Genomic DNA, 26,793 nt, shown 5'->3' with positions numbered 1-26,793 from the left:
CTTCTTGTTGGGGCCAATCAACTCTCTTGAGTGCATGATGACTTCAGTTTATGTACCCTAGTGTCCTGTCTTGTTGGAGAGGACCACCTTCTGAATCCTGTTGGACATGTGTCATGTGCGTACTCAGATTTCAGCTTGCAGAGGGTATATCTACACTGCAACATAAGCCCAGGGTTACTAGAACTCAAGTTAGCAGACCCTGGGGTTTGTTAACCTAGGGCTTGAGCGTATACGCTTTTTTTTTAACTCCAACTTAGGAATTGTTGAACCCGGGTCCCAACCTGGAGGTCCAGCGTCTACACTCCATTATGCAGGCAGAAGTCCAACCATCCATATTCCAGACTTCCTAGCACTCTCCCAAAATGTGGCCACTTTAACCCTATGTTCATGGTGCAGTTGGGAAAACATGACTCTCCAGAGGACAAAGAAAGTTGGTCCGTAGGATACTTTTGGTGGACTCCCAGAGCATGAGTCAAATGGGGCTGTGTCCACACTGCAAATCAATAGGGCTTAAACCCTGGGTCATGACTTGACTCAGGCTTGGACTCTCTCTCTGGATGGAAGGGGGGTTAGGCTAAAGCCGGAGTGTGAACCCGGAGCTTATGTTGCAGTGTAGACGTACTCTTAGTTTCTCTCCTGCTTCCATTGGTATCCAGTAGATGATTTTGGTGTATAACAAATTTCTTTAATCCAGTCCTTTTTCTTATCGGAGGCTTTTTACATTTGATCCATTTCAAGGATTGTATTTCATTGTTAGACTCTACTATTAATTGGGATCCCCCCTTTTAAGCAATTTCTCTTAATATTCCAAAGTTATACCCTGGTTCTTATATCTTCCATCATTCCTTCTGCCTTGTGTCAAACAATTAATACTTTTAGAATACAACAATTGTTTAGAGTGAAAACCAGTAAAATCCCTTATCTTCTAAATTTGGAGGATATACTCCATATATTTGGTTGCACATAAGCATTTCACATTATTTATTACTTAAAATAGAACAAGAGACATTATCCACATATTGAAGTACGTAGATTTGACTCACAAGGCAAGTGAATGTGCACTTCTAATTTGGGGAGAAGGACAGATTATCCATGGTATATTTGATTTACAAGGAAAACCATGTATGGTTTGTAATTTGGGGTAAAGACGTGGTTTGGATTTCTTGGAGTAACAGGCAGTTTGCCCAATTTGATCTTCAGTCTTATAGCCAGTCATATCTAGTTTGCTTAATTTTCTGCTATCCCACTCACAAATGTGCAGTGGGCCACTTTGAATAGTAAAGCAGGATGGTTACTTGGAGTTCTGTTTAGAGGGTTTTATCCATACGCAAGTTCTGAGAGATTCTTGCCTAGAGGATTAACCATACTCTTATTTAGCCATTTTTATTTCTGTTTTTGGAGAGAGGAACTCCTGACTTTGGCTGATCTGTAAGTTCCTTAGATAAAGCATCTCTTGTGATGCGAACCATTTTCTTATCATCATCATAGGTGGATTCTGTTTTGGGATAAACAGAAGTGGACAACTTTTCTAATTATTGAGAGCCAGAAGGAATCTGTAGCTATTAATCATTCAAGGCATATCTTGCCTATTGCACGCTACAACAGCATCTCTAACTTTTGACTATGGAATCTATTATTTTGTGTCCACTGCTTTTATGGTTGTACTACAACAGATTGGTTCAATCTGTAATACTGTTTCGTGTTTGTTTTCAGATACTAGTTCAGATTTGGCAGCTAAACTTAATCAGGAGCTAGAACCAACTGAACACCTGGATGCTAGTTTCATGGCTTATCTGCAGTACTGTGGAATATTTCAAGATGCAATGGACCCGGTGAAAGAAAAAGAAACGATTTCACCACAACTGAAGGTAATATGTAGTAGGAAAGCCAGTATACTAGGAACTGGTTGTGGTCTTTCACCTTAAACCAAAACACTAGGAAATATAAATTCTATAAAGCTGTTAGCTATAAGTCAACTGCTTAATTCATTACCCCGTATATGTTCACTAATCCTTTACCTCTTGAGCTGGCTGCAGTAAGGTCATCCTCCTTTCCCTTCCCATCTCTCTCCTTCCCCTGGCTCTCTCTAGGACGAGGTTTACTGCTCTTTGTCTTGCCTTTCCATGGTGGAGTCACAGCTACATTCATTGAAGTGGGGTGATGCCCCAACATGCTAGTCTGATTTTGAGTGTCACATCCTGGTGGTACATGTGCCAGCTGGTAGCAGTGGGGCATCATTTGTTCTCAGACTCCAGAAAAAGCTGGTTCACAGAATAAACGTCTCCTTAGATTTAGTGTGATGTTTTCTTGGCTGCTTTGCTATCCTGATGGGGAAGCCCCATAGCAAAGTGTTGTACCGGGGGCCCAGGGAGTGAAAACACCTCACAGATCCAGTTACTCCCAAGGCCAGAGGCAGGCTTGCGGTAGCAAAGTCTGCCTGTTACTCTAAAAAATGGTGGAAATACAGGCAGAAATCTGCAGCAGGAGATGTGCTAATTGAAGACCATTTTCACTGTTGGAGGCATTAAAAATGATGGATGGAACTTGAGGACAGGGTCTGGTGCCAGGGCATTAGCAATAGTACTCAACAGTCTCCAGTGCCTGCAGAGAGAGGGGAAGCATCCCATTGGTTGAGAGATGGGGGTTAAGCAGTTCCTCGGCGAAGAGTGTAGGAGAGCTAGGAGCTCTCATGGTAGACCCCCCTCCATACGTGGCTATATCCTAAGTTCATTCTGAAGGAGATGTCAGAATTCCATCTGAACTAGTTTCAGAGTAACAGCCGTGTTAGTCTGTATTCGCAAAAAGAACAGGAGGACTTGTGGCACCTTAGAGACGAACCAATTTATTTGAGCATGAGCTTTCGTGAGCTACAGCTCACTTCATCGGATGCATTCAGTGGAAAATATAGTGGGGAGATTTTATATTTTCCACTGAATGCATCCGATGAAGTGAGCTGTAGCTCACGAAAGCTTATGCTCAAATAAATGTGTTAGTCTCTAAGGTGCCACAAGTCCTCCTGTTCTTTTTGTGGATACTGCGAGACATTCCTCTACTAGTGGTCTGTAGAGCAACAAAAGGAGGCTACATGTGTTCCTTTGTGAGGTGTTACGCCCTGGTGCAGGCTTCAACAGCAGATGCCTCCTTTGGCAGATCAGTCCTTCAGTCAGTTTCTTGCACCCTCCTCCTTGATGAATACTTCTTGTGAGTCACCTCAAGTGGAAAACGCATGGGGACCATCACCCAAAGGAAGAATGGTTACTTACCTTTTACAGTAAATGGAGTTCCTTAAGATTGTGATCCCTATCTGTATTCCGCTAGCTACCCTCCTTTCCCTCTGCTTCAGATCCTTATCCTAAGATTATTCGTGATAGATGAAGAATTGGAGAGGCACTTGGTCCATTCTGCCCTGCTCCTTACACCTTTGGCTGGGAGGCCAAGGAGGAAAAGGGCACATCTAACACTGCTAATGAAAAATCTTTCAGTCTCAGGCCCATGGAGTACATTGCACCTCAAGTGGAATGCACATAGGGACTACACATTTCAAACTTCAGTTACTGTACAAAGGAAATAACCATTCTTTCTGCCTCCATCTGTTGGATGTGAGGAACTATAAACAAAATGTGAACTGACGTAGAAGAATGTGAAGAAAGAAAATCACCAGTTAAGAAACATTTCCCTTTCTCAAACAGAGGGAGTCCATTATATGGAGCACACTATTGCGCTCAGGCTCTCATGAAGTTAACTCACTGGATTTAAGTTTTGGTGCCTAAATACTCTCATATAGGTAGTGTGGGATCTATCAGTCTATTCCATCCTCCCCTCTCCTAGCAGATCAAAGATTGATCAACCTCAGCTGGGGACTCTGAAGGGAATAGGCAAGGATAGCTTGCCATTTATGGTTATGGGTATGTACCTCCTTGGACCTGTTCTTTTATTCAGAAGAGAGACTCTCAGCTGCAGGAGCTTCTGTTGGTTCTTCAGTGGTAGTGGTATGGGACCCACTGGAGGAGCTAGAGATTTAGATGCATGTATTAATTGTTTTAAATATTTATACTTCTAAATTGCTTATATTAATGTTCCAAAAGTGAGTTGCAACTACCCATATCTCTATATCCAGGGTAGGATATTTCTAATTAATATAATCTATAAAAGTATTTATTTTAAATTTTAAGTGACCTTCCCTGGAATGAGACAAGGAAACATCTGTACATCATATAATAGTTTGGAGGCACGGAATTCATGTTGAGAAAGATGTTTCAGCCTGATAATTACACCGGAAACAATTACCGGTGTTTGGCTTGTTAAGGCTGTAAATGTTTTGGGGATGCTGTTTTTGTGTAATGTGTTAAATTAAGTTGAGACCATCACATCTAGTTTCATGACTCATTTCACTGGACCCCAGATGTCATCTAGTAACAATAGGGGTTAATTATATGAGAACAGATTTAATAAATTTTGGTTTATTGCCAGAAATTTCCTTTGTTGTTTTTGAAATATTCACCAAGTTTGTGAATATTTTTCATCTAAGTCACGTAGGCACATGGCATGCCTTGCAGCAAAATGCACTAGTCTAGGCCATTAATTGTATTCTACGATATCGGTGGAAGCTGTACTAATAACTAAGAGTACAGTTGCTAGTGGGTAGGAGGGACATTCATGTTAGGTGTAGACACTATGCTGCCTGAAAATTGTTGGAAAGTTGGCTGTTGCTTGTGTTAGCTGCCCTAGGGACCAAGTCTGAACTGACAACAACAACAAATTAGCAGCCAGTAAACATTCAAAGTAAATTATTTCATTAAACTCTACTTCTGTACAGATTGGCAGAAGTTCATTCTCCAAATGAGTTTGTGTGCATCCGAGAATGCTACAACCAATCTGCCATACCCCCACTTGATAGAGTTACTACTCACTTTATGTGAGCACAAGCCGCCATATCAGCCTCACTAGCTGATGTGTCTCGGCAAGACATCTGTCGTGCAGCCACCTGGCACTCCATCCACATCTTCACAATGCACAATGTCATTGCACAAGTGGCAGCTACAGGCACAGCAGATGGCCAGGCGGTTCTGAGGACTGCCCTTCTGTTGGCATCCTTGCACCCACCTCTGCTCTGATCACTGCTCGCGAGTCACCCACATGTAGAATGCACATTGGGACCATCGCTCAAAGACGACGACGACGAGAAGGTTCCTTACTTGTGTAAGTGGAGAGTCTTCAAGATGTGTGGCCCCTATCCGTATTTCACTACCCTCTGCTTCGGACTACATTCTAGGACAGTAAGAGAGAGATTGGAGAGGCGTTGACCCACACAATGTATAATACTCTTGGCTGGGAGCACAAGGGGACACAACGCACATGTTGCTTAATGGGCATTGGTGTATGGTGTTCATATGCCCCCAAGTGTGGAATATACACAGGGACCACACATCTCGAAGAACCTCCAGTTACAGGTGAGTAACCTCCTCTTCTTAACTTACAATCTATATTATATTTTTATTTATATTTATTTTTTCTGTTTCATCTGTGTGTTTTTGTTTAAAGTTTATAGTGCAGACAGCTCCTTCTGCTAGAAAACACTCTGAATATAAGATCACATTTAAACTTAATTTGCAGAAACATGAATTCCAAAACGTTTTTTGGATCTTTTAGCATTTTAGATTCTGTTGGTACTATAACATCAGTTTATACAAAATGTTTTGTCCCTTTTCAGTCTGTGCTGAAGATGGTGTACGAGGACAGCCACAGAATACTGGCTTTGTCAGAACATCCCTTTTCTCTTAGTGATCAAAAAAGCATTCAGCAGTCTGCAGCAGCTGAGGGATGGCAAAAAGAAGGACTAACCTTGCTGGATGCAATACAATCATTGAAGGATTACCTTAGCAAAGTGGAAGATAGAGGAGACAAGGTATCCAGGATAAAGTGTGTTGCACCTCCTTTAAAATAAGTTGCCTGTTTTTTTGTATAGATGCTAATAAATGTACTCTGTTCCTGTAGGAATCTTCAGATACTTGTTTGGACTGGAGAGGAGAACTTCTCCAGGCAGTTCAGGGTGTGCTAGAGAAGGAGCGGAACATGTTTCAAATTAACTTGCAGTCACACCTTTGCAATCCCGGTTCTGGGGATGAAGGTTCATTAGTGGAAAAACTGGAGCATATTGTGAAACGACAAGTAAGACTGCCTTGGAGTATTAACACTTGCAGATCAGACACTTCCTTTCCCTGGATTTGGAGGCCATGGTTGTGGGCACAGTGCACGAGTGCTTCCCTCTCTTTCCAGTCTCATCTCTTATGCTCTTAAATCTAGTACTGCAATCTAAACAAGTTACGAGCAATGGGTTTTTATACAGGCTTTGTTTTGGCTGCCATTTTTCTCTACATTTCATTATGAGATCTACTGATTGTAGTGTTTATCAGCCAATCAGTTGCTCTTCAGGAGATTGTGATCGGGGAAGGAGGTGCTTCACATGAAAGCAGACAACATCTACTCCTAGCTACACAAATGTTTCTTTGGCAAAATTCATAGCTGAATTAGTCCTGATGTGATTTTGGTTAACTTCACGCTAATAGGTTAGCATCAGGCCAGAGAGTTTGCAATAACTAACACCCTATTAGGGAAACCAAAAAAGTGCATTCTTTTACTTAATTCAGTATTTGAGAGTTAATAAAATGGGGTATGAGTTTGATCATCTTAAATTACTTTTTTTCATTGTTTCCATAAAGTTTAACCTATTATATAGGAGAGCATGACCTGTGGGATCGCAAGGATTTATATTGTGGGAAGAATTGGACTATGCTTGGGAATTTAATATTACTTACAAGTTGCAGTCTTTTTATTTCCCTCCCACCCACCTGATGTCTGCAATGGGCTTGGTCTGTTTTCAGGAAGAACAGCAGCGGATAGTTTTAGAGCACCTTCTGTCTTCTGATAGGAACAGCTTACTTTCGGAAATACAGGACCTTCGAGCTCAGCTACGAATGACACATCTTCAAAACCAGGAGAAGCTGCAGCAGCTACAGGAAACTCTTACTAATGCAGAGGATCATGGGAGTAAACAAGAACACCAACTTCGGAGGAAGGGTAGCACCTAGGAAACACTTTTCATCTGCTCTTCCACTCTCATTCACACACAAACAGACAAAAAAAATTAGGGAGGGGAGAGGGGGAAAGTGCAGTAAACATTCTGAGAAATGAATTCTGACGTCAGATATCATTTTGTGAATTCATTAGGGTTTCTTGTGGGGATGGGAGGGCAGATTGTCAAAATACCTGTGGTTCAGAAAAGGCTATATTTGAAAAGTTTAAAATAAAAATAGAGGTGAATTATCTTTGGTTTATCTTATGCAAAGATGAAGTTGGGGGCGACTTGAATGTCAAGGAATGTATGAAGGTAGAAAACTTAAGAATAGCAAGCAACAACTAGGGTTTTCAGAAAAGTCTCCATATTGGTGTGTGTATGTATGAAAATTGGTAAATGAAAGATGTTACTAAGTGGCTGGTTGCAATTATTGTTTTATCAAAATAGTTAAAAGCCAAAGAGGAGCCAGTTCTCTGATGAACCAGTCAAAGCCAAAGAGAATGGGAATGAGAGACTAACAGTAAAACAGGAGTTGTATAATCCTTTAAAATGTTTTTTATTTAAACCATGTTTGAAAAGTTGAGTTATTTATAAGCAGAGGATCGGGAAGAGCAGTAGTAGCCATGGTCCACATATTTGTCTATACTTTTAAACCCATATAATTGGGAACAGAGTTGTTAAATATATTATAATACAAATGGACTTTGTTTGTTTTCCCAGTTGAATTATTAGAATATAATCTTCAGCAGGAAAAAACCATAGCTAGTGACTTGCAGAACTCTCTAAGTGAGGAACAGGAGAGGGCCTCTGAGATGCTTGAACTCCTGAAGCAGGAGCGATCTGCAGTATCGGACTTGAAATCAGAGCTTTATGAAAGCAAAGAAGAGAATGAAAGTCTACAAAAATCCCTGCAAAAGCTTCAGAGGGAAATGAACCAGCTTCGGTAAGGAGTACTTTTTGAGAGCTACATTAACAATCTGTAGTGAACTTGTGTTGGTTAAATCCAGAAATGGATTGGAACCCTGTGATGTGCAAGGGAAATGAAGAAATGGTAACCTCTGCCAATCTATACTGAAGTAGAGTTTAATGAAATAATTTACTTTGAATATTTACTGGCTGCTAATTTGTTGTTGTTCTTTGCTCAGTGATGCAAATTTGAAAATTTGACGGACAAGGGTGGGAGTTGCAGCTGATGATACACAATGTATGGGCAGAGGCATTGTATCTTGGTGAGACTAGAATTTCTTCGAAGCCCTGACCTTCTATTTTGCCTCTGATACTACTTTAGGTCTTACTCATTCCTTCCCTACTGGCTCTAGTTTGTCTGGTAGAGCTAGGTAACTTTCCTTGGCTAAGTTAGTGGCCTGGTCATCAGGCTTGGGCCTGTTTTCTCTCTCCCCTGTAGTTCTGGTGTACACTGGTGGAGTTTTTCCTCCCATATAGCACCGGGGTTGCTCTGCCACAAGGAAAGATAGCTTATCCTATTCATCAACAGCTGCTATGATTTCTAGTTCTGCTGAGGATAGCTGACTGCTCCCTTTTCAGAAGTTAAAATAGGAAAGGGGTCAACTTTAAAGGCACAGCTAAAGAGCAAAAATTAAAAAGGTAGAAGAGACAGTAGGCCAACTAACAAAATTATAAAATTTATCCCACTTGTTTTGTGAGAGGAGTTGCAAAGTGACTTAATTGCTCCTGCTTCAATGGAAAGAAAGGTTAAAAATACCGAAGAAAAGATTTCTTTCCAAAACAATAATATTTAAAAGCAAAAAGGATGATCCATTCTAAACTGAGATAAGTGTCATTTGTAACTTTGCTGAATGTTGCAGTTCTGAACTGGAAAGTAAAGAAAAAGATCTGACAGTTGCACTCCAAGACATACAGAATGAACATTCGAAAGAAAAAGAGTTACGAAATATGTTTGAAGAACAACACCTTCAGCATAAGCTAAGAGAGGATGAAAAGACAAAAGCATTAGAGGTAACATGCTGCATGTTAATGAGATTCTCAGAGCTAATCTCATAAGTAGACTGACTTGTATTAACAAAATATCTGTTGCACTTCTTTCCCCAAACAGAGTTTTTTCCTGTTTTTTAATCTCTGATAACCCTTTTCGTCTCTTGTTTGTTCAATCCCAGTGATTCTGGAGGACTTGCTCAAAACTGAAAGTTTTAAAATGTCATTTTTAATTGCACCCATGTCCATGTTCCCTCTTTTACAAAAAACAAGCAACTTCCTGTGCCTTTTTTGCTGTTTTAAGGGAGACTTGTATTTAAGACAGTTTTCTACTTCCACTTGATCCTGCTATAAAGTTTCATTTCACAATTTGTAACTGCTCCCCAAGTTCCTTAACAAGCATGCTGTGTACTGTAGACACATGCTGCATGATCTACTCACTTAGGATTGTGAGTAGAAAGCATTGTCAGATGTTGGCTGAGAATCAGGTAATTGGAAAGTTTCTAATAGAATACATATTTCACAGGTCAGCTGAACTACTTTTTGTTTTTGTTCTCTTTCTTCTAAGTTAAATTTAAAATCTGTGATTTTTATTATATCAAGTGGGTTATGAATCAGTCCATGTACAATGATTATTTGTATGAATAGATGGAGGAAAATTCAGCCAGGCTGTCACTTGCTACCTCTGCCTGGAAACTTGTTGAAGAGCTTGTTGAACGAAACCAACCAACCAACACTATTTTCTTAACCTTGTTACAGATGTTGACTATGTTCTGGGTTGAACAAGAGTTACTCTACAAGCTAGAAACTCTGTCAGTCTGGAACAAATGGCAGCAGAATGCAACTTTTGGTAACTCCCCCATCGTAGGGTTATGGCTACACTACAAGCCTGTGTCAGCATAACTTCGGTTGCTCGGGGGTGTGAATTAGGCCCACTACACACGATATAAGTGCTGGTGTGAGAGCTCCTTCACCGTCATAACTACTTCCACTCGTGGAGGCTGAAGTAGTTAAGCCAACGGGAGACCTCTCTCCTGTCTGCTTAGAGCAGCAACATTCGAGAACTTACAGCACCGCTATAAACTCTCTGTGGTTGTCATGCCCTTAGCCTGATCAGCCTTTGTAATTACCTGTGTGCCACACACCTTTTTTTGCAGCCTTCCCAGACTTGACAGATGATGCATTGTATCCAGCCTGTGCCCAGCCTTCCAGCCCTAACTCCATTTGGTCCCGGGGCTATGAATTGGACAGGCAGATGGGATCCCATACACACCAAAACAGCCAGGACTCCAATGGGGGGAAAATAGACCAGGAACTCCAGTGCAGACTGAAGAAAACCCTGACTACTTGACTCAGGGTAAAGTGCCAGGGGACCCTGGCAGAACAAAGGTCCCCTTGGGCTCCCCAAGTCTTAAAGTGGGTCCTCAGTGCCCCGGGGAAAGTAGTAGGGCTTCTAATCAGCCCCCTTCCCTCCCTAAGCTAATCAGGAGGGTTCTGATAATGAGTTCCTCTTTTCCTTCTCCCAGTGGGAATGGGACCCAGCGAGCGAGGATTCTGACATAGACCTCTTGAATGGGCTCCATTCAAGGAAAGCTAGCTGCAAGGAAAGGAAAGCTAAGGAAAGCTAGCTGCAAGATACCACACCAAAGCCGCAGCAGAACTTCTGTGCTCCCAGAGCACACTAAAAAGCTTAATCTAAAGGGCTAAACAGAAGAGGAAAAAGCACACAAAATCTAGGAGATATCTTCTGACTCCTCCCCTACTCTAAGCCGGTCTATGTTAAGTTTACAGGCTCCCTCCTTTTTGGAGAAAAGCTGAATAAGGTGCTGGCTGACAATGCAGCAAAATCCAGACAGTCTCTCTCCTCCCTAGTAAGGTCCCTGAGGAGAGAATAATAGACTGTTCTTTGACAGAGACGCTCCTCATCCTCCTAGAGGTACCAGCCAAGGGATAACAGATTTCCCAGTGGACAACAGTGGAATTGTGGTTTGTGGTGAAAGTTCAGTGACCTCAGGCCCACCCAAAATGCACTTTGACTAAGACTGCACAGGCCTCTGCCCAAACCTGAAGCTATGGGGCAGGAATTCCCATTTCCTAGATAAATGATTTTCATCGACCACACACAAGTGAGTCAGGGAAATAGTCAGCCACGGACGGATACTCCTTTGAGCTGCAGGCTCCACCTCATCTGTTCTTCATCTAGTCACCCAGTTCCAGTGGCCCCATAAAACACAATCTGATTCACAATGAAACTCCTGGATATGGCAGTTAGAGTGTGTGTTTGTGACAAGGTCCCCGGGGTGCAACCTGGACTGTGGGACTGCTGAGCCCTCCAAACCCACCAGCCTGGGTTGTCCCTCGCACTGTATTGCTCGTGTCAAGATAAAAACCTCTGGCAGGCACTGCACTTACACAGCCATCCACAGGCAGCTGAGTTACATGAATGATCTCCCAGCCACTCAGGAACCAACAATAGAGGCTCCAGCCATTTCCCCCAGCACCCCAGCCTTGCACCCAGAGATGTACTGTCTTAGACTGCTCAAGATTCCCTTGGACAGTATAAACTCATTAATAAGTTGGCCACTTCCTCAGTGTGGAATGGATATACACTACCCTTTGTAACCTGAGCTGAGATTTCACAAGCACTTCAACTCAAAACCACAATGTTTTTAGGTAAAATATAAAACAAAATTTATTAACTGCAGAAAGATAGATTTTAAGTGATTCATACGTAGGAGGCATAGAGATCAAAGTTGATTACCTAAAAAGCAAACACATTTTTGCAGTCTAATTCTAACTTAAACAGACTAAGCAAGATTTGAATCAAGCAGTATCTCATCCTAAAAGATGGTACAAGCAGGTTACAGTTTCTCAGTACACAGACTGGACCACCTTCCAGCCTGGGACCACTCTTCCCCAGTTCAAAGTCTCTTTCTTCCAGATGTTGAGATGGGGTTGGGGGAGGGGGGAGAGAGGCCAAGTGATGATGTCACTGGTTCTCTTTTTATCTTTTCTTTCAGCTGCTAGAAACATCCTTGCTGTGATATGGGGGGCAGTCAATCCTCATTGGTCAAGCAGTCTCCATTATGTATGTGCCTTCTCAAAGGAGCCTCTAGAGTAGTGGATTGTTGTCTTGATGGGCCATTAATGCTGTCTGGGCTCTCCTTTGTTGCAACTGAAAGGCTGCCTGTGGGCATTCCCAACCTCACAATATATTTCAGTTAACACATCTAGCAATACTTATAACTTCACATACAATGACAGCACATACAATCCAACAGGATATTATTGTTCAACAGATCAAGACTTCTAAAATCATAGAATCATAGAATATCAGGGTTGGAAGGGACCCCAGAAGGTCATCTAGTCCAACCCCCTGCTCGAAGCAGGACCAATTCCCAGTTAAATCATCCCAGCCAGGGCTTTGTCAAGCCTGACCTTAAAAACCTCTAAGGAAGGAGATTCTACCACCTCCCCAGGTAACGCATTCCAGTGTTTCACCACCCTCTTAGTGAAAAAGTTTTTCCTAATATCCAATCTAAACCTCTCCCACTGCAACTTGAGACCATTACTCCTCGTTCTGTCATCTGCTACCATTGAGAACAGTCTAGAGCCATCCTCTTTGGAACCCCCTTTCAGGTAGTTGAAAGCAGCTATCAAATCCCCCCTCATTCTTCTCTTCTGCAGGCTAAACAATCCCAGCTCCCTCAGCCTCTCCTCATAAGTCATGTGTTCTAGACCCCTAATCATTTTTGTTGCCCTTCGCTGGACTCTCTCCAATTTATCCACATCCTTCTTGTAGTGTGGGGCCCAAAACTGGACACAGTACTCCAGATGAGGCCTCACTAATGTCGAATAGAGGGGAACGATCACGTCCCTCGATCTGCTCGCTATGCCCCTACTTATACATCCCAAAATGCCATTGGCCTTCTTGGCAACAAGGGCACACTGCTGACTCATATCCAGCTTCTCGTCCACTGTCACCCCTAGGTCCTTTTCTGCAGAACTGCTGCCTAGCCATTTGGTCCCTAGTCTGTAGCTGTGCATTGGGTTCTTCCGTCCTAAGTGCAGGACCCTGCACTTATCCTTATTGAACCTCATCAGATTTCTTTTGGCCCAGTCCTCCAATTCGTCTAGGTCCTTCTGTATCCTATCCCTCCCCTCCAGCGTATCTACCACTCCTCCCAGTTTAGTATCATCCGCAAATGATACCTCACAAGGTATACTTCGTACAGAACATATCATATTGATATCATAGTGATGAATATGGGGGTTCCAGGGTGCTGCTTTGAGGTACAGAATATCAGTGTTCCATCAGAAGAAAGGTTCTCCAGGTTCTGCTCCATTTTCTTCATGGTACAGAAGCACATGAGAATTATCAGAGCCATTCTTGATTCAAAAGGCTCAACAAGTGGATGAAGAAAACAAAAGTTTCATATGGAGACTCTGGCCTCTAAGGTGTCATTTCTGTCCTGGGTGGGCTTCTTCACTTCAGTTGATCTAGCAGATGCATATCTCTATATCCCCATGAGACCATGTTACCACAGACAGAGGTTTGCCCACAGCAGGAAACATTATGAGTACCAAACACTCCTGTTTGGCCTGTCTTTGGCCTCCAGGGTTTTCACAAAGATGCTGCTGGTGGTAATAGCAAGACTCAGGTTGCAGAGAACTCATCTGTACCAGTTCCTGGGCTACATTCTGATCAGAGGTCCATTGCAGTCAGCAGTGCTCTGGGTGGCATCCCAGTTGTTGAATCTCCTCCAGGCAAGCAGCTTCATCATCAGTGTCAAGAAGAGTTCTCTGGTTCCATCCAGGAATTTATTTTCTTGCTCCTGGGCCGCAGAAGGCCTACCATAGCTGTATGTCTCCAACTGGTAGGACTCCTGGTGTCTTGCATAGGGATCACTGCATGGGCACAATCACACATCAGAAGTCTTGAAGCCTTCATACTAAAAGTGTGGGGCCATTCCCTGGAACACAGGTGTTCAACTTCTTACAGTGGTGGTCAGCCCACAATAATGTCCGCAAAGGCATGCCCATCTGCCTTCCAGAACCTTTAGTCCTCCCAACCAATGCCAGCATGGAGGGCTCAGGAGCTCACTTCACCCAAACAGCCCAGAGTGTCAGGAGCAAGGAGGAAAGGGTCATAGCATAAACATCCTAGAGCTGAGAGAAGTCAAACTAGCTCTGCAGAGGTTCCGGCCCACCCTGAGGGAGAAACACATCATGGTTCAATCAGACAATACAACTACAGTCTAAGGGGGTGCAAGGAATCCTGCAATACACGTGGAAGCAACGGAAATGAAGAAGTCAGTGGAACAGTTCCTCCTTTCATTCAGAGCAATTCACATCAAAGGTGACCTGAACCAAAAGGCAAAATGACTCAACAGATGCAAGGTCAGCAACTCCAAGCGGTGCCTGAATCAGGAGGTTTTTGACCTTATTGTTCACACATTCAGCCACCCTTCAGCCGACCTGTTTGTAAATCATATGAACAAAAAGAGACTGAAATACTTCATAAGTGAGGCAAAGCCCACATCCATGGGGATAGATCCCTGGTTTTTTTTTTTTTTTTTACCAAAAATAGTGTCTGAGTTTCCTATCAATCAGACTACTAATTTACCAGGTTTTCCCCAGAAACCTCATGCTAATAAGTGGGAGTCAGCAGGTATTTTTACACTGCAATTAAAAACCCATGGTGGGTCCATGCCAGCTCACTCAGGCTAACAGAGCTTGGGCTGCAGGGCTGTTTAATAGCAATGTAGACTTCTGGGCTCTAGGACCCTGCGAGGTGGGCAGGTCCAGGGTCTAAGAGCTCAGGCAGCAGAGCCTAAGCCCCGAAATCTACACTGTAATTAAAGAACCCTGCAGCCTGAGCCCTGTGTGCCTGAGTCAGCTGGCAGGGCCAGCCGCCTGTGTCTAACTGCAGTGTAGGCCGAGCCTATGGTAAATACTTCAGATGCTAGAAGGATTCTTGCATATTACTGAGATAGAACTAATAGTTTTAGGAAATCATTTAGTTTGTTTGTTTCTTATACTAAGAATCGTATGGGTCATAGTGTTCCTGCTCAGACTATTTCCAGATGGGTTAAACAGTGCATAGGTCAGTGTTACAAATTAGCAGAAATTCCTGTGCCTTCTGTGGTCCAGTCTCATTCTTCTAGAGCAGTAGCAGCATCTTTTGCTTATCTTAAACATGTTGCTATTAGGGAAATTTTCAAGGCTGCTACCTGGAAGAAAGTGTACACGTTCACTAAACATTATGCTCTGAATGTAGCTTCTAGACTGAATACAAAATTTGGCAGAGTGGTGGTGATTTAATTAGGACTCTGTTCCTCCTCCTGGGTTTTCAGCACTGCTTGTCAAACTACCTACAAGTGGAAATATGTAGAGCCACCCAAAGAAGAAATGGACATTATTGTCTTGTAACCAGGATTCTTCAAGATGACACTGCATATTTATACTTCCTACCCACCTTCCCCTCTTTCTCAGAGTGCTATTATGGTCTGTCTGGGTTAGCGGTGGAAGGAACTGAGGAAGTAGAGGGAAAAGTGTCCCCTTATATAACCTCACCCATGGAACAGTCAAAAATACTGAGAAGAGAGATAGGAGAGGGCATACATGTGCTCCAACAGGCACTGCTTGGAAAAGGGTCTACTGTTAGATGTCACTAGGCAGCGCGATCCTTATAGATGGGAATATGTAGAGCCGCTCAAAGAACTCTGGTTATAAGAACCTTCATGTCTTAAAAACAAAGTATTCACATGTAAATAACAGTTCACCACTTCTCCTTCTTTGCCCCTAGTAAGTGACTGAAAGAATTGTCAAAGCTAGAACAGAGGCATTCTGCTCCCATTTGTTTCAGGTTGACATTAGAGCATCTAGTCTATAATGGTACTGTCTTGGTATAGCTAGACACAACTTGTTGAGCTATAAAAGTCAGCACTTGTCTGTAATTAGTTCCTCCTACTTCCTCCCAAGTTAACAGGAGTTGTTGCTTGTTAATTGCTGCTGCAGAATATTCTTCCTTTTCTCTTAGAAATAATTGTCCTCTATATTTGTGTAAATAAGTGTTTGCTTCTGGTAGGCCTGAGCCAAATTAGAAAAACACAGGAATCACCTCTCAAAAACAATACTCACCCGTTTTTCTCAGTAAGTCACCTTATATAGATAGCTCATATGTTTTTAATTCCGTCTTGTCTGAGTTTCCTTTTGGATCTGTCTCTTTATTTACATTGTTTTCGGGGGGGGTCTTTTTCTGCCATGGGGATAGATGTGGGGTTGTCATCCTAAAGCCTCCACAAGGATCTTATAAAAAACATGCTGAAGCAGAGAAAAGAAGAGGCCATATTGGCCAAGACAAAAGAAGAACAAAACTACTCTGACCTAAACTTCCTCACTCTTCTGCAGGAACGGCTATGAGAGATGCACTGACTAAGAGGTTGACTTACAAGAAAGGATTCACGTATATTTACTATTTTCGGAGTGCTAGCTTTCTTAACCACCAGAAGCTGTAAAGTCCAAGGACTCTCCTGCCCTAGGAGCAGAACCTCATCTGGGGTGTTCTTGTTTTTTTAAATCTTCCACAATGAAGATCAACCCAGCCTATATCCACTGCCAATGTCATTTAGGCAATCTGATTGGCTACTGTAGGAACTGTCACCCATTAAAATATTTGTAAATGTCTGTGCTCTCATTTTATAACTCTTTAGTCTGAAGAGGAAAAAGTGTGTTTCTGGAATTAATCACCAGGTGTGATGCTCCTCAATCTAGCCTGAATTCCTAGCACGTCATTAAGCATTGGAAAATGTCCTTTGTCTAGATTCTAATTGTTTAATAGTAAATTATTCTAATGGCTTCTTAATTTGTTTTAAATGCAATAAATAAATGCAATGTATAAATATTACATTAGAGAGCCTGCGTAGCCTGCAAATAAGCATTTGTGTTATAATGTTAATATGTGTACCTCTCTTGAATAGGAATTGCAGGCTGCCTTGGAATTGCAATGTATTCAGAATAATCAAATGTCAGTGGCTTTAGAGCATGAAAAATCAGCAAATAATAATCTCCGTAAGGAACTTCAAATTGAACACTCTCGATGTGAGGCTTTACTGTCCCAAGAACGAAACAAACTGACAGAGCTACAGAGAAATTTGGAGGTGGAGAAGAATCACTCCTTGGAGCTTTTGAATGCCTTGAACCATGAACGTGTTTTGACAGAACAACTGAGTATGAGAGTAAATGAAGATTCTTCTTGTAAGCATAAAGAATCATTGCTGGAACAAACCTTTGTGCAAGAACTGCAGGCTCAGTTGGATGAAGAGCGATCCCGTGCTATGGAGCTAGCTGCTATAATTGAGAAGACACACCAGCAAGCCATTCAATCTAAGAGACAGCTAGAAGCTGAGGTACAAATGTGTTGTGAAGAAACACAAAAGGAAAGAGAAGTCAGTACCAAGTTACGAGCTACATTGGAGTCTCTTCAGAGTCAAAAACAGGAGGTAATCCGCTCCTTGGAGATACAGAGGGAAAGAGAGGCAAAACTTAAAGTTGATTGGGAACAATTGCAGACACTTTTCAGGTCAATGAAAGAACAGGAGAAAAGCAAGAAGGAAGAAAGGGAAAAAGAGAGACGACAAGAAGAAAAGGAAGAATTTGAGAAACGGAAGGAATGGCAGAAAGACAGAGAGAGACTGGTGAGATTTTCAATTTCAAATCTGCCGTTATATTGAAATAGCCAGATAATTTTGCTATACCATATAGTAGATCACAGTATGTAGACTATATTATTTACTAGAGCTTGTCAAGTATTTCATTTGTGGAACTGGTTGGAAAACCTTTGAGGGAGCCATTTTCCATCAGAAAATGCAGTTCTGTTGAAATCAAAATGCTTTGTGAAATTGTGTTAAAGATCAACAGTTTGTTTCACAGAAAAAAGGAGAAAAGTTCCAACAGTATCCCATTTGGACCTTGTCAAACATTTCATTCTGATTTTTCCTTTTGAAGCAAATTTGTTTTGAATTTTTATTTTGTATATTCATATATATTGTAGTATAAAATAAGAGTTGAAATCACAGTGAAATGTTTTGATTTTGTTGAAATGAAATATTTTGATCTGAAATGAATTTCTGGGATGAATTTTCTTTTGTGAAGAATTTTGAAATGTTTGGGTTTTGTTTCAAATCGGAATGAAAACAAATTTCGAAACCTCAGAATTCCCAGTGGAATGGAATTTCCATTCTCCACGCAGCCCTGTGTATGGTACATAGAAGTCTCTTACTTTGGAAGTCACTTAAAAGCCCACCTTAGGGACAGTTCCCCATTTCTCAAGACATATTTGGGCAACCTATGCTGTTTGTGAATTGCCTTGGGTTTGGGTAGTATGTTATCCATTTGGCCACAGGGTTCCTTGATGATGTTGAGCAAACCTGGTCACATGGGGGAGCGTGGGGATGGGAGCTTCATCCTTGGAGTGGAAAAGGCATCTAATGTTGGCCACATTTCTCCTCTGCTGATCAATCCAGAGTCTTGGAGAGTGTCAATTTAAAAAGTAGAAGTCCTCTGTGCTGAAGTGCAAGAGTGACTTGCTCAGGTTCATCATTATCCGTTCCATCCTCAGAGTACTCTTCTCTCTTCAGATAGACATTTCTCTCCTTGGTTTCTAGGCTGTGATTGCTGTCTCCAGCAGGACTAGGAAAGCAAGGGAGTGTGTGTGTGTGTACTGATTTTTTTGTTGGGTGTTTTTTGTTTTGTTTTTGTGGCTGGGGAGTTCCTCTGTTGAAGTGAAACGCTGTTGTGGGACTTGTCTTTGTGACCCTGCCTCCTTCTGGAAAATCTCTTAGGGGTAGAGGAGTGTAAGTACAGGCTGTGCCTGCTCTTGACAGGGCTGTTTTCAGGAGTGTTTACCACAGTAAGATTTTTCTTCTTTGTCCTTGTCAGAGAAAGGAGATGAAGGGACATGGAGTGGCTATAAGGGGGTTACAGGAAAAATGACCCCTTGAGCAGGATCCTTGTGCAGCAGCTGCTCCTGAGGCTTTGTTTGCTATGATAGAGTGCGGAGGGAGCATACCTGAATGTAGCACAGTGCACTGGTTCTCATAATAGGTCATGTGCATTGCCTGGAATGCAGTTGCAATGAACAAGGGCCTGATCTTGCTCCTGAGCAGTTTTTGAATGGGAAAGGGCTCTGAGGTTCAGCCCTTGTGTATGGAGAAGTGAGCCGAGGGCAGGAGGGGCAAAATATCCCAGCTTCTGCCTGAGAGAGCCCTGTTGCACATTTTATGCACAACCTCCCTGTCTTTGGGAAGGACAGCGATCATCAGAGGCAGAGAATGGAAGCTGCTGGTTCAGAGGTAGATGAGCAGGAGCTTTGAGGGCCAGGCAGTGTTGAGGGGACTGTTCTGATGCCAGAATTGTCTGTGGACAAGTCTCTCTCTCTTCTGTCTGTGGCAGAAGAATTCTCACTCTAATTTGTATGCTCAGGGGGCTGAAGCAGAAACTAATATTTTAATTTTAACTTTTTTTTTTAAAGTGAAAACAATTAGACAAGTACCCTCCTCCTTGTGGTATTCTCTGGTTCTTTGGTCTCAAAGGCTTGTTCTACATAGTTCTATCAGCAAGGGTACACATCTTAGGGAGAGCTGTGGTTGTTACTTAGTAATATCTCTGAGTGTGGTGTTTACTGGCAGTCTGTACATGTAAATTATCGATGACGACTTATTCTTATTCCAATAGCATGAATTGGAGTTGCAACATCAGAGGGATGAACACAGAATCAAGGAGCTCCAGCAGACACTAGCAGAATTAGAGGAACAAGAACGAAATCTTGCCTCTCATAAAAGTCAGCAAGAGCTTTCTTCATGTCCTGTAAAAAATGATTATAATGCTAACTTGTCCTTAGCAACCGAGACTGAAGCATTGCACCTGCAGCAGCAGCAACTAGAGAAGATAAGGCAACAATTGCTTTTTGCTGCTGTCCACCTAAATGAGTTCATATATAAAACTGTAGACAAGTGAGTAGTAAGAATATTTAAATTATTTTAAGCTATTGTTCTTTGAAGTAGCTTGCACTGGCCACAGTTGGAGACAGGCTGCTGGACTATCTGCATCACTGGTCTGATCCAGTAAGTCAGTTCTTATATTTCTTAATAGGATTTCTCACTTCTCTGAGTTTGCACAATAGAGACTTGAGTTTCAAACTATAGGCCTGTGGGCTAAAACCATATCTGGCACTATTTTGAATTTCCACCCTAGAAGTTAAGAAACCTTGCTGCTCTCAGCCCACCACAATTAAATTATGCCTCTAAAGTTCCAGAAGTAAAAAGCTCACTCTAGTAAAAAGTTATAATTAATGTTATAGTCTTATCTAAAATAACAGCAAACAAAGCCACTTACTGAAAACATTATAATTTGTATTTAACAGAACAGTTAATGATTGGTCTGCATCAAATGATGAAGCTATAGCATCTTTACTGCATACTTTAAAGGAGCTGAAATCGGAGTTATTGACTTCTTCTAACCCTCTGGTAAGGGAGACAACATATATATGTTTTATTCTAATATACTTCTATTTCTGCTTTTGGTTGCAATTTTACATGTAAACTGCAACTTTGTACAACTTCCAAAGGAAACTAGCTCCTCCCTTCCCTTGGGGATTGGAGCAGGGAGGGGAAACAGTTTAGTACTTATTACAGGGGTGGGCAAACTTTTTGGCCTAAGGGCCACATCTGGGTATGGAAATTGTATGGCGGGCCATGAATGCTCACGAAATTGGGGGTTAGGGTGACGGCTCTGGCTGGGGTCAGAAATGGGGAGTTCAGGGATCAGGAGGGGGCTCTGGGCTGGGACAGAGGGTTGGGGTGCGGGGTGGGGGAGGGCTCCGGCTGGGAGTGCGAGCTCTGGGGTGGGGCTGAGGATGAGGGGTTTGGAGGGCAGGAGGGGGATCAGGGCTAGGGCAGGGGGTTGGGGTGCGGGAGGGGGTCAGGGGTTCAGTCTCCGGCTGGTTCTTACCTCAAGCAGTTCCTGGAAGCAGTGGCATGTCCCCCTTCCAGCTCCTATGTGGAGGCGTGGCCAGGCACCTCTGCATGCTACCCTGTCCGCAGGTGCCGCCCCTTCAGCTCCCATTGGCCACAATTCCTGGCCAATGGGAACTGTGGGGGCGGCACTTGGGGCGGGGGTAGCGTGCAAAACCCCCTTGGTTGCCCATACGCATAGGAGCTGGAGGGGGGACATGCTGCTGTTTCCAGGAGCCATGCGGAGCCACGGCACGTATGGAGTGGGGCAAGCCCTCAACCCCACTCCCCGGCTGGAGCACAGGAGCGGGGCAAACCTTGGACCTGATCCCCGTCGGGAGCTTGAGGGCCAGATTAAAACATCTGAAGGGCTGGATTTGGCCCCCGTGCCCACTCCTGACTTCTTATCTTACCTTTGTTGTGTTGATGTGTGTTCATCTTAGATTCTTACTGTCATTGCTATTGCAAAGGCTGCTCCTCTAGTCAGGCAGGTTTTTTTCCCCTGTGGCACATGTTGCTTCCTGTTGTGTAGGCATCCAGAGACAGATTTACCTTTTAGCAAACTTTTCAGTAGTTTTCGAAAAGCACAGGTGTGGCTTGAAGTCACAGGAGGGAGATTTTAATTGAAGCATCCATCATATTTTGGATATTGTAGACAGTCTAGGAATAGTCCAAGACCCAAATTACCTAGTGCAGAAGAATTTACTGGGTACAAAAATATGTCTCAAACTAAATATAGCTTTAAAATCTTCCAAAAACATTGCCCTGTCATTAAGGTCCTTTCCCTAAGTCGTATTTCAATCCAGTTCCATGTAAATGGAAAAAGAGATCCCCTAAACCCAACCTGCCCAGCCTTTCTTAACTGCTTTAAACTAAAAAGCCTAATCTTGGCTTTGTGGCTGTAGCCTGCCTTTACCAGTCTTTCAATAACATGCTCCTAGAAAAACCTCGTGAGAAATATCTGAAGATGACTTTTGAGAACCTATCCCTCTGACTCAAAATCTCTGAGTGCGGTTTTTATAATTAGACTGGTGCTACAGAGCACAGTCTGAGAAGAAAACTTGCTGTTTCTCCATGAAGAGCTGGTCACCTAATGCCAATTCTCATTGTTTCCAACTGCTTAATCGCATTAAAAGAAACAAAAAATCCAAAGTACTTTCCTTTTACTACTTTTCAAGTGAGTAATTGCTGTAGTTGTCAAAGGGATGTTGTTGATGATAATTGGAAGGTAGGTGGAATGTGTGATTGTGAATGGAAGGAGAGTGGTCCATGAGACAGTCATAGAATCATAAAAATGGAGAACTGGAAGGGACTTCTAGAGGCCAGCTTGTCCAGCCCCCTGCACTGTGGCAGGACCAAGTGTGCCTAGGCCATCCCTGACAGATGTAGGTCCAACCTCTTCTTAAAAACATCCAATGATGTGGATTCCACAACCTTCTTTGGAAGCTATTTTAATACTTAAATCTTTCTAACTATAAGGATAGTTTCCTTATATCAGCAGGAGATTAAGCACATTACTACTTGTCTTATCTTCAGTGGACATGAAGAACAGTTGATCACCATTCTCTTTATAAAAGCCCTCAACACATTTGAAGACTATCATCAGGTCTCCCCTCATTGTTCTTTTCTCAAGACTAAATATGTCATGTTTTTTAACAGTTCCTCATAGGTCAGTGGTCCGTGGGGTCCCACGGCTGAAGCCTGGATCCCCAAAGCCTGCGGCGGGGCTTGCAGCAGCTGGGAGCTGCGGGATTGCAACCCTAAGCCCCGTACTAAATCCCTGAGTCCCGGTGTCGCCATGGGGCTGAAACCTCAAGCCCTGGTGCTGTGGAGGGAGAGGGAGAAGGGGAGGGGCAGCGGCCGGGAGCTGCGGGCTGAAGCTCTGAGCCCCAGTGCAGCCATGGGGCTGAAGCCACGGTGCCGTGGGCTGAAGCTGGGAGCTGTGGCTGAAACCCAGAGCCTGCATGCCCCCACAGGGCAAAAGCTGGGAGCCAGGGCTGAATCTGAGACCCAGTGACCATGCTGAAGCTAGCCGGGGGCTGAAGCCCTGCCCCCCAGTGGGCTGAAGCTCAAGCCCCAGCTTCCTGCATGGAAAGTCGGGGCTCAGACTTCTGGGTCAGCCCCTGAGGTGGGGATCACCCAGCCTGCCCGGTGAGCCTTAAGGCCTTCTGGCCCAGCTCTGGCTCTGCCCACAGAGACTTTGCATGCAAGGGCTCACTCCTTGGTTTCTGCCCTTGGCCCAGTGAGTTTGACGCGAGCATTGCAAGTTAACTAGCTCCCTTTACTGGTTGTAAAGGAACTAGTTCAACAGGAGCAGGACAAGTTCCACAGCACAGGAAAAAAAAATTGTAAGTGTAAATAATATCAGATAAATGGATAAATTTTTAATTCGACCATCAGCTTCAAAACAACTAAATCCACAGGGCAGTGGTGCGGAACTTCCTTCAACAAGTTCAACCACCATAGTGCCTGAAGAACATCAAGGAGGTGATGTGAATAAGAAACATAAAGCCGCTATTAACCTCACAAAATTTAGGAAGTCTGAAGACAGCTATTTGAATTTTGGTTTTATTTGTTCCAGAAATGGAGGTATACCTCAACCGCAGTGTGTAATTTGTGCACAAGTATTGTCCATTGAATGTTTGAAACCCTCCAAATTACAGAGATATTTAATTACAAAACATGAACTCTATAAGGATAAGCACTGTTCATTTTTTGAGTGAAAGGCCAAGGAACTGCTTGGTACTAAAGCAGTAATGAAATCCACAACTACTGCAGATAAAAAGCTTTTAAGGTCATCCTACATAGTGGTGCAGAAAATTGCAAAACCAAAAAAATCACTTATGATTGCTGAGATTTTGATGCCAGGTGTTGTTGAAGTAACAAAGGAAGTGTTTGGAGAGGAGAAGGCCAAGATACTGACAAAAATACCAACGTCTAATGACACTGTCAGACGACAGATCATTTTTATGTCAAAAGACTTAATTTCTCAGTGTATTGATTGGCTGTGTGACAAAATGATTTTGCTATACAACTAAATGAATCCACAGACATTTCAAAAATGTCCCATTTACTTGCCTATGTTTGGTATGTGTGGAATAAAGAAATAAAGGAAGACTTTGTGTTCCTCAAAGAGCTCAAGACAACAACAAAGTCAGACGACATTTTCAAACTGTTAGATGATTTTATGATTTCAGCAGAAATCAGCTGGACTAATTGCACTAGGGTCTGCACTGATGGAGCCACAGCAATGACTGCAAAGCATTCTGGTGTTGTGCAAAGTAAAAGTCGTTGCACCTCGTGCTATTTGGACACACTGCTTTTTACACCGAGAAGCGCTTGCTGGAAAAGATATTGAACCAGGTCTTCAGAAGAATGCTTGTTAATTTTATTAAATCCAGAGCAACAAACTCCAGGTGTTTTCCTGCACTTTGTGAGGAAGTGGGTGCAGAGTACCTTTCCTTGCTCATGCATACAGAGGTGAGAGAGCTATCTCGAGGCAGAATGCTTGCCTGTATATTTAATCTCAGGGAAGAGTTATGTACTTTCTTAGTTGATAAGAAAACTGAATTTGCCAAAGTGCTGAAAGATGATGTGTGGCTGGCAAAACTGGGTTATCTCACAGACATATTCAGTGAAATGAATAAGCTGAATAAAGCTATGCAATGTGGGAACACTAATTTTATTGCCCAGCATGAAAGAATTGAGGCATTCAAAAGAAAACTACAACTCTGGAAAGTTTGTGTCTGTGGGGGCACTAGTGATCTGTTTGAGCTCTTACATTCTTTCATTCAGGAACAAAATATGGACTTTGACGTAATTAAACCTCAGCTAGCAGCACATCTGTCTGGTCTGCTTAACAAATGTAATGCTTATTTTCCCAAACTCACAACAGCAACAAGGTGCTACAGACGTGGACTACAAACCCTTTCAGTGAGAACATTGAAGCTAAGCTTCCATCCGATGTTCCATCAAAATTGTTAGACGAGTTCATTGACATTTCATCAGACAGCTCCCTCAGAACCAAGTTCAAAGAAATGCCGCTGGAGAAATTTTGGTGTGAGTGTTCCGATGAGTACATCACTGCTGCTTCTGCAGCACTGAAAATTTTGATCCTCTTTAGTACCACCTACATATGCGAAGTTGGATTTTCAGCCATGACATCAATGAAAACAAAGCACCGAACCAAGATGAACATTGACGATGAGATGTGCGTGTGCTTGTCAAAGATATGCCCACATCTTGACAGAATTGTTGATCAGCGACAAGAAGTTTCACACTGAGTAAATAAAAATAATATTCAGTTTATTTTTGTGCCTATATTGTCTTTTTTATATATTTTGTGTGTGTGTGTAACTATAACAATCCATTTAATACAGTTTTTAATCTCTGGGATATGCAGAAAAACCGTCGTTGTGGCACAGTTAGGCCTTGGAGTTTTTGTAGCATTGTCAGGGGGGCCTCAGAAAGGAAAAGGTTGAGAACCCTTGTCCTAAGTCATGTTTTCTAAGCCTTTTATCATTCATGTTGCTCTTCTTGGGACTCTCTCCAGTTTGTCCGCATCTTTCTTGGTGTGGTGCTCAAAACTGGACACGCTACTCGAGGTGAGACTTAACCAGTGTGAAGTCAAGCAGAACAGTTACCTTCTGTGTCTTCTATAGTAATCCTGTTACTACACTTCATAATGCCATAGCTATACCAATATATCTTTGTTGTGTAAACCAAGCCATATCTTCAGCTGCTGTATATCAGCAAAACTCCATTGTAGTCAGTAGGCTTGATTCTCATATGAAGACGTCTTTATGCCTCTCTCTGTTTAAAGCAGCCTTACAATAGGTATAAATATAATTTATTCCCGTTTTAAGCCTCCTTTATTCCGCCAGGTCATGCTAAAGTGACCTTAGAGTAAATAATAACTGGCTCCAAAATGATCTACAATGACTTACACCAGTTGATGATCTGGCCCAAAGAGTTTAGTTTGCCTAGGGGCACAATTCTCCCTTAGAGATCCATGTTGCATTGATCTCCCCCCTCACTGCACCCCCCAAAAAAGTTTTTTTTGTGTACGAATGACCATAGTAGTGTTATAATGAAGTTCTTTGCCTCTAATTTTCTTGTGGCTTGTTTTTCAAAGAAATAAGGAAGTTGCAATAGTGTACATTTTAAATAAACGGATCTACATAGTTATTTGAATATGCAAAATTCCAGGTACACCACAATGCAGTATATAATTTTAAAAGTCAGTATAAAATTGTTTATTGTGTATATGGCAGCTTTGGCCCATTTTGATTATTGGGTATAGTGTGCGGGTGATGGCCTATGCTATATAAGAGGTAAGACTAGATCTTATAGATCTGGTGGGCCCTTCTGGCCTGAAACTCTGACTCAGTGATTGCTAGACAACAATGTAATACTGTTTTTAAAAAATAACATTGTAAGAGAACAAAGGTATCATTTATAAGCTTTTTCTAATTAATTTTAATACTTCAGTTTTGCTGCGTTTTGTTTTATAGTCATATTTTTATTTTAAGTGCTTGAATAGTAGAGCTAGTGGAAAAATGTGAATTTTTTTAAAACATTTTTACTATTTTTTTTTAAATTTCATTGACACTTTTCACAATAAATACATCTGACAATCTCTGTAACTGGTCGGAACCTTTCAAAAATTCACACAAATTTTGTTTATCTTTTTTCCAGTTTTCTCCTGTCAAATTGTCAAAAAGTTGATCTTTGGATGGTTTCTACCAGCTC

General features: G+C 42.3%; 1 protein-coding gene across 6 annotated transcripts in view; it reads left to right on the top strand.

Annotated features, from left to right (window-relative positions):
- PCNT (pericentrin) overlaps positions 1-26,793 on the top strand; it is a 228,556-nt gene that overhangs the window by 184,261 nt on the left and 17,502 nt on the right. For all 6 annotated transcript variants that reach the window (XM_073306956.1, XM_073306953.2, XM_073306954.2 and 3 more), the window contains 9 exons: positions 1,714-1,868; positions 5,711-5,905; positions 5,995-6,168; positions 6,882-7,077; positions 7,796-8,018; positions 8,902-9,052; positions 17,011-17,727; positions 19,766-20,043; positions 20,454-20,556. In XM_073306956.1, the coding sequence (XP_073163057.1) occupies positions 1,714-1,868; positions 5,711-5,905; positions 5,995-6,168; positions 6,882-7,077; positions 7,796-8,018; positions 8,902-9,052; positions 17,011-17,727; positions 19,766-20,043; positions 20,454-20,556 (2,192 nt within the window). The remainder of the gene's footprint in view (positions 1-1,713; positions 1,869-5,710; positions 5,906-5,994; positions 6,169-6,881; positions 7,078-7,795; positions 8,019-8,901; positions 9,053-17,010; positions 17,728-19,765; positions 20,044-20,453; positions 20,557-26,793) is intronic.

This window comes from Lepidochelys kempii, chromosome 11 (genome assembly GCF_965140285.1).
Source record: "Lepidochelys kempii isolate rLepKem1 chromosome 11, rLepKem1.hap1, whole genome shotgun sequence".
NCBI lineage: Eukaryota > Metazoa > Chordata > Testudines > Cheloniidae > Lepidochelys > Lepidochelys kempii.
This window is presented reverse-complemented; position numbering and strand designations above follow the sequence as displayed.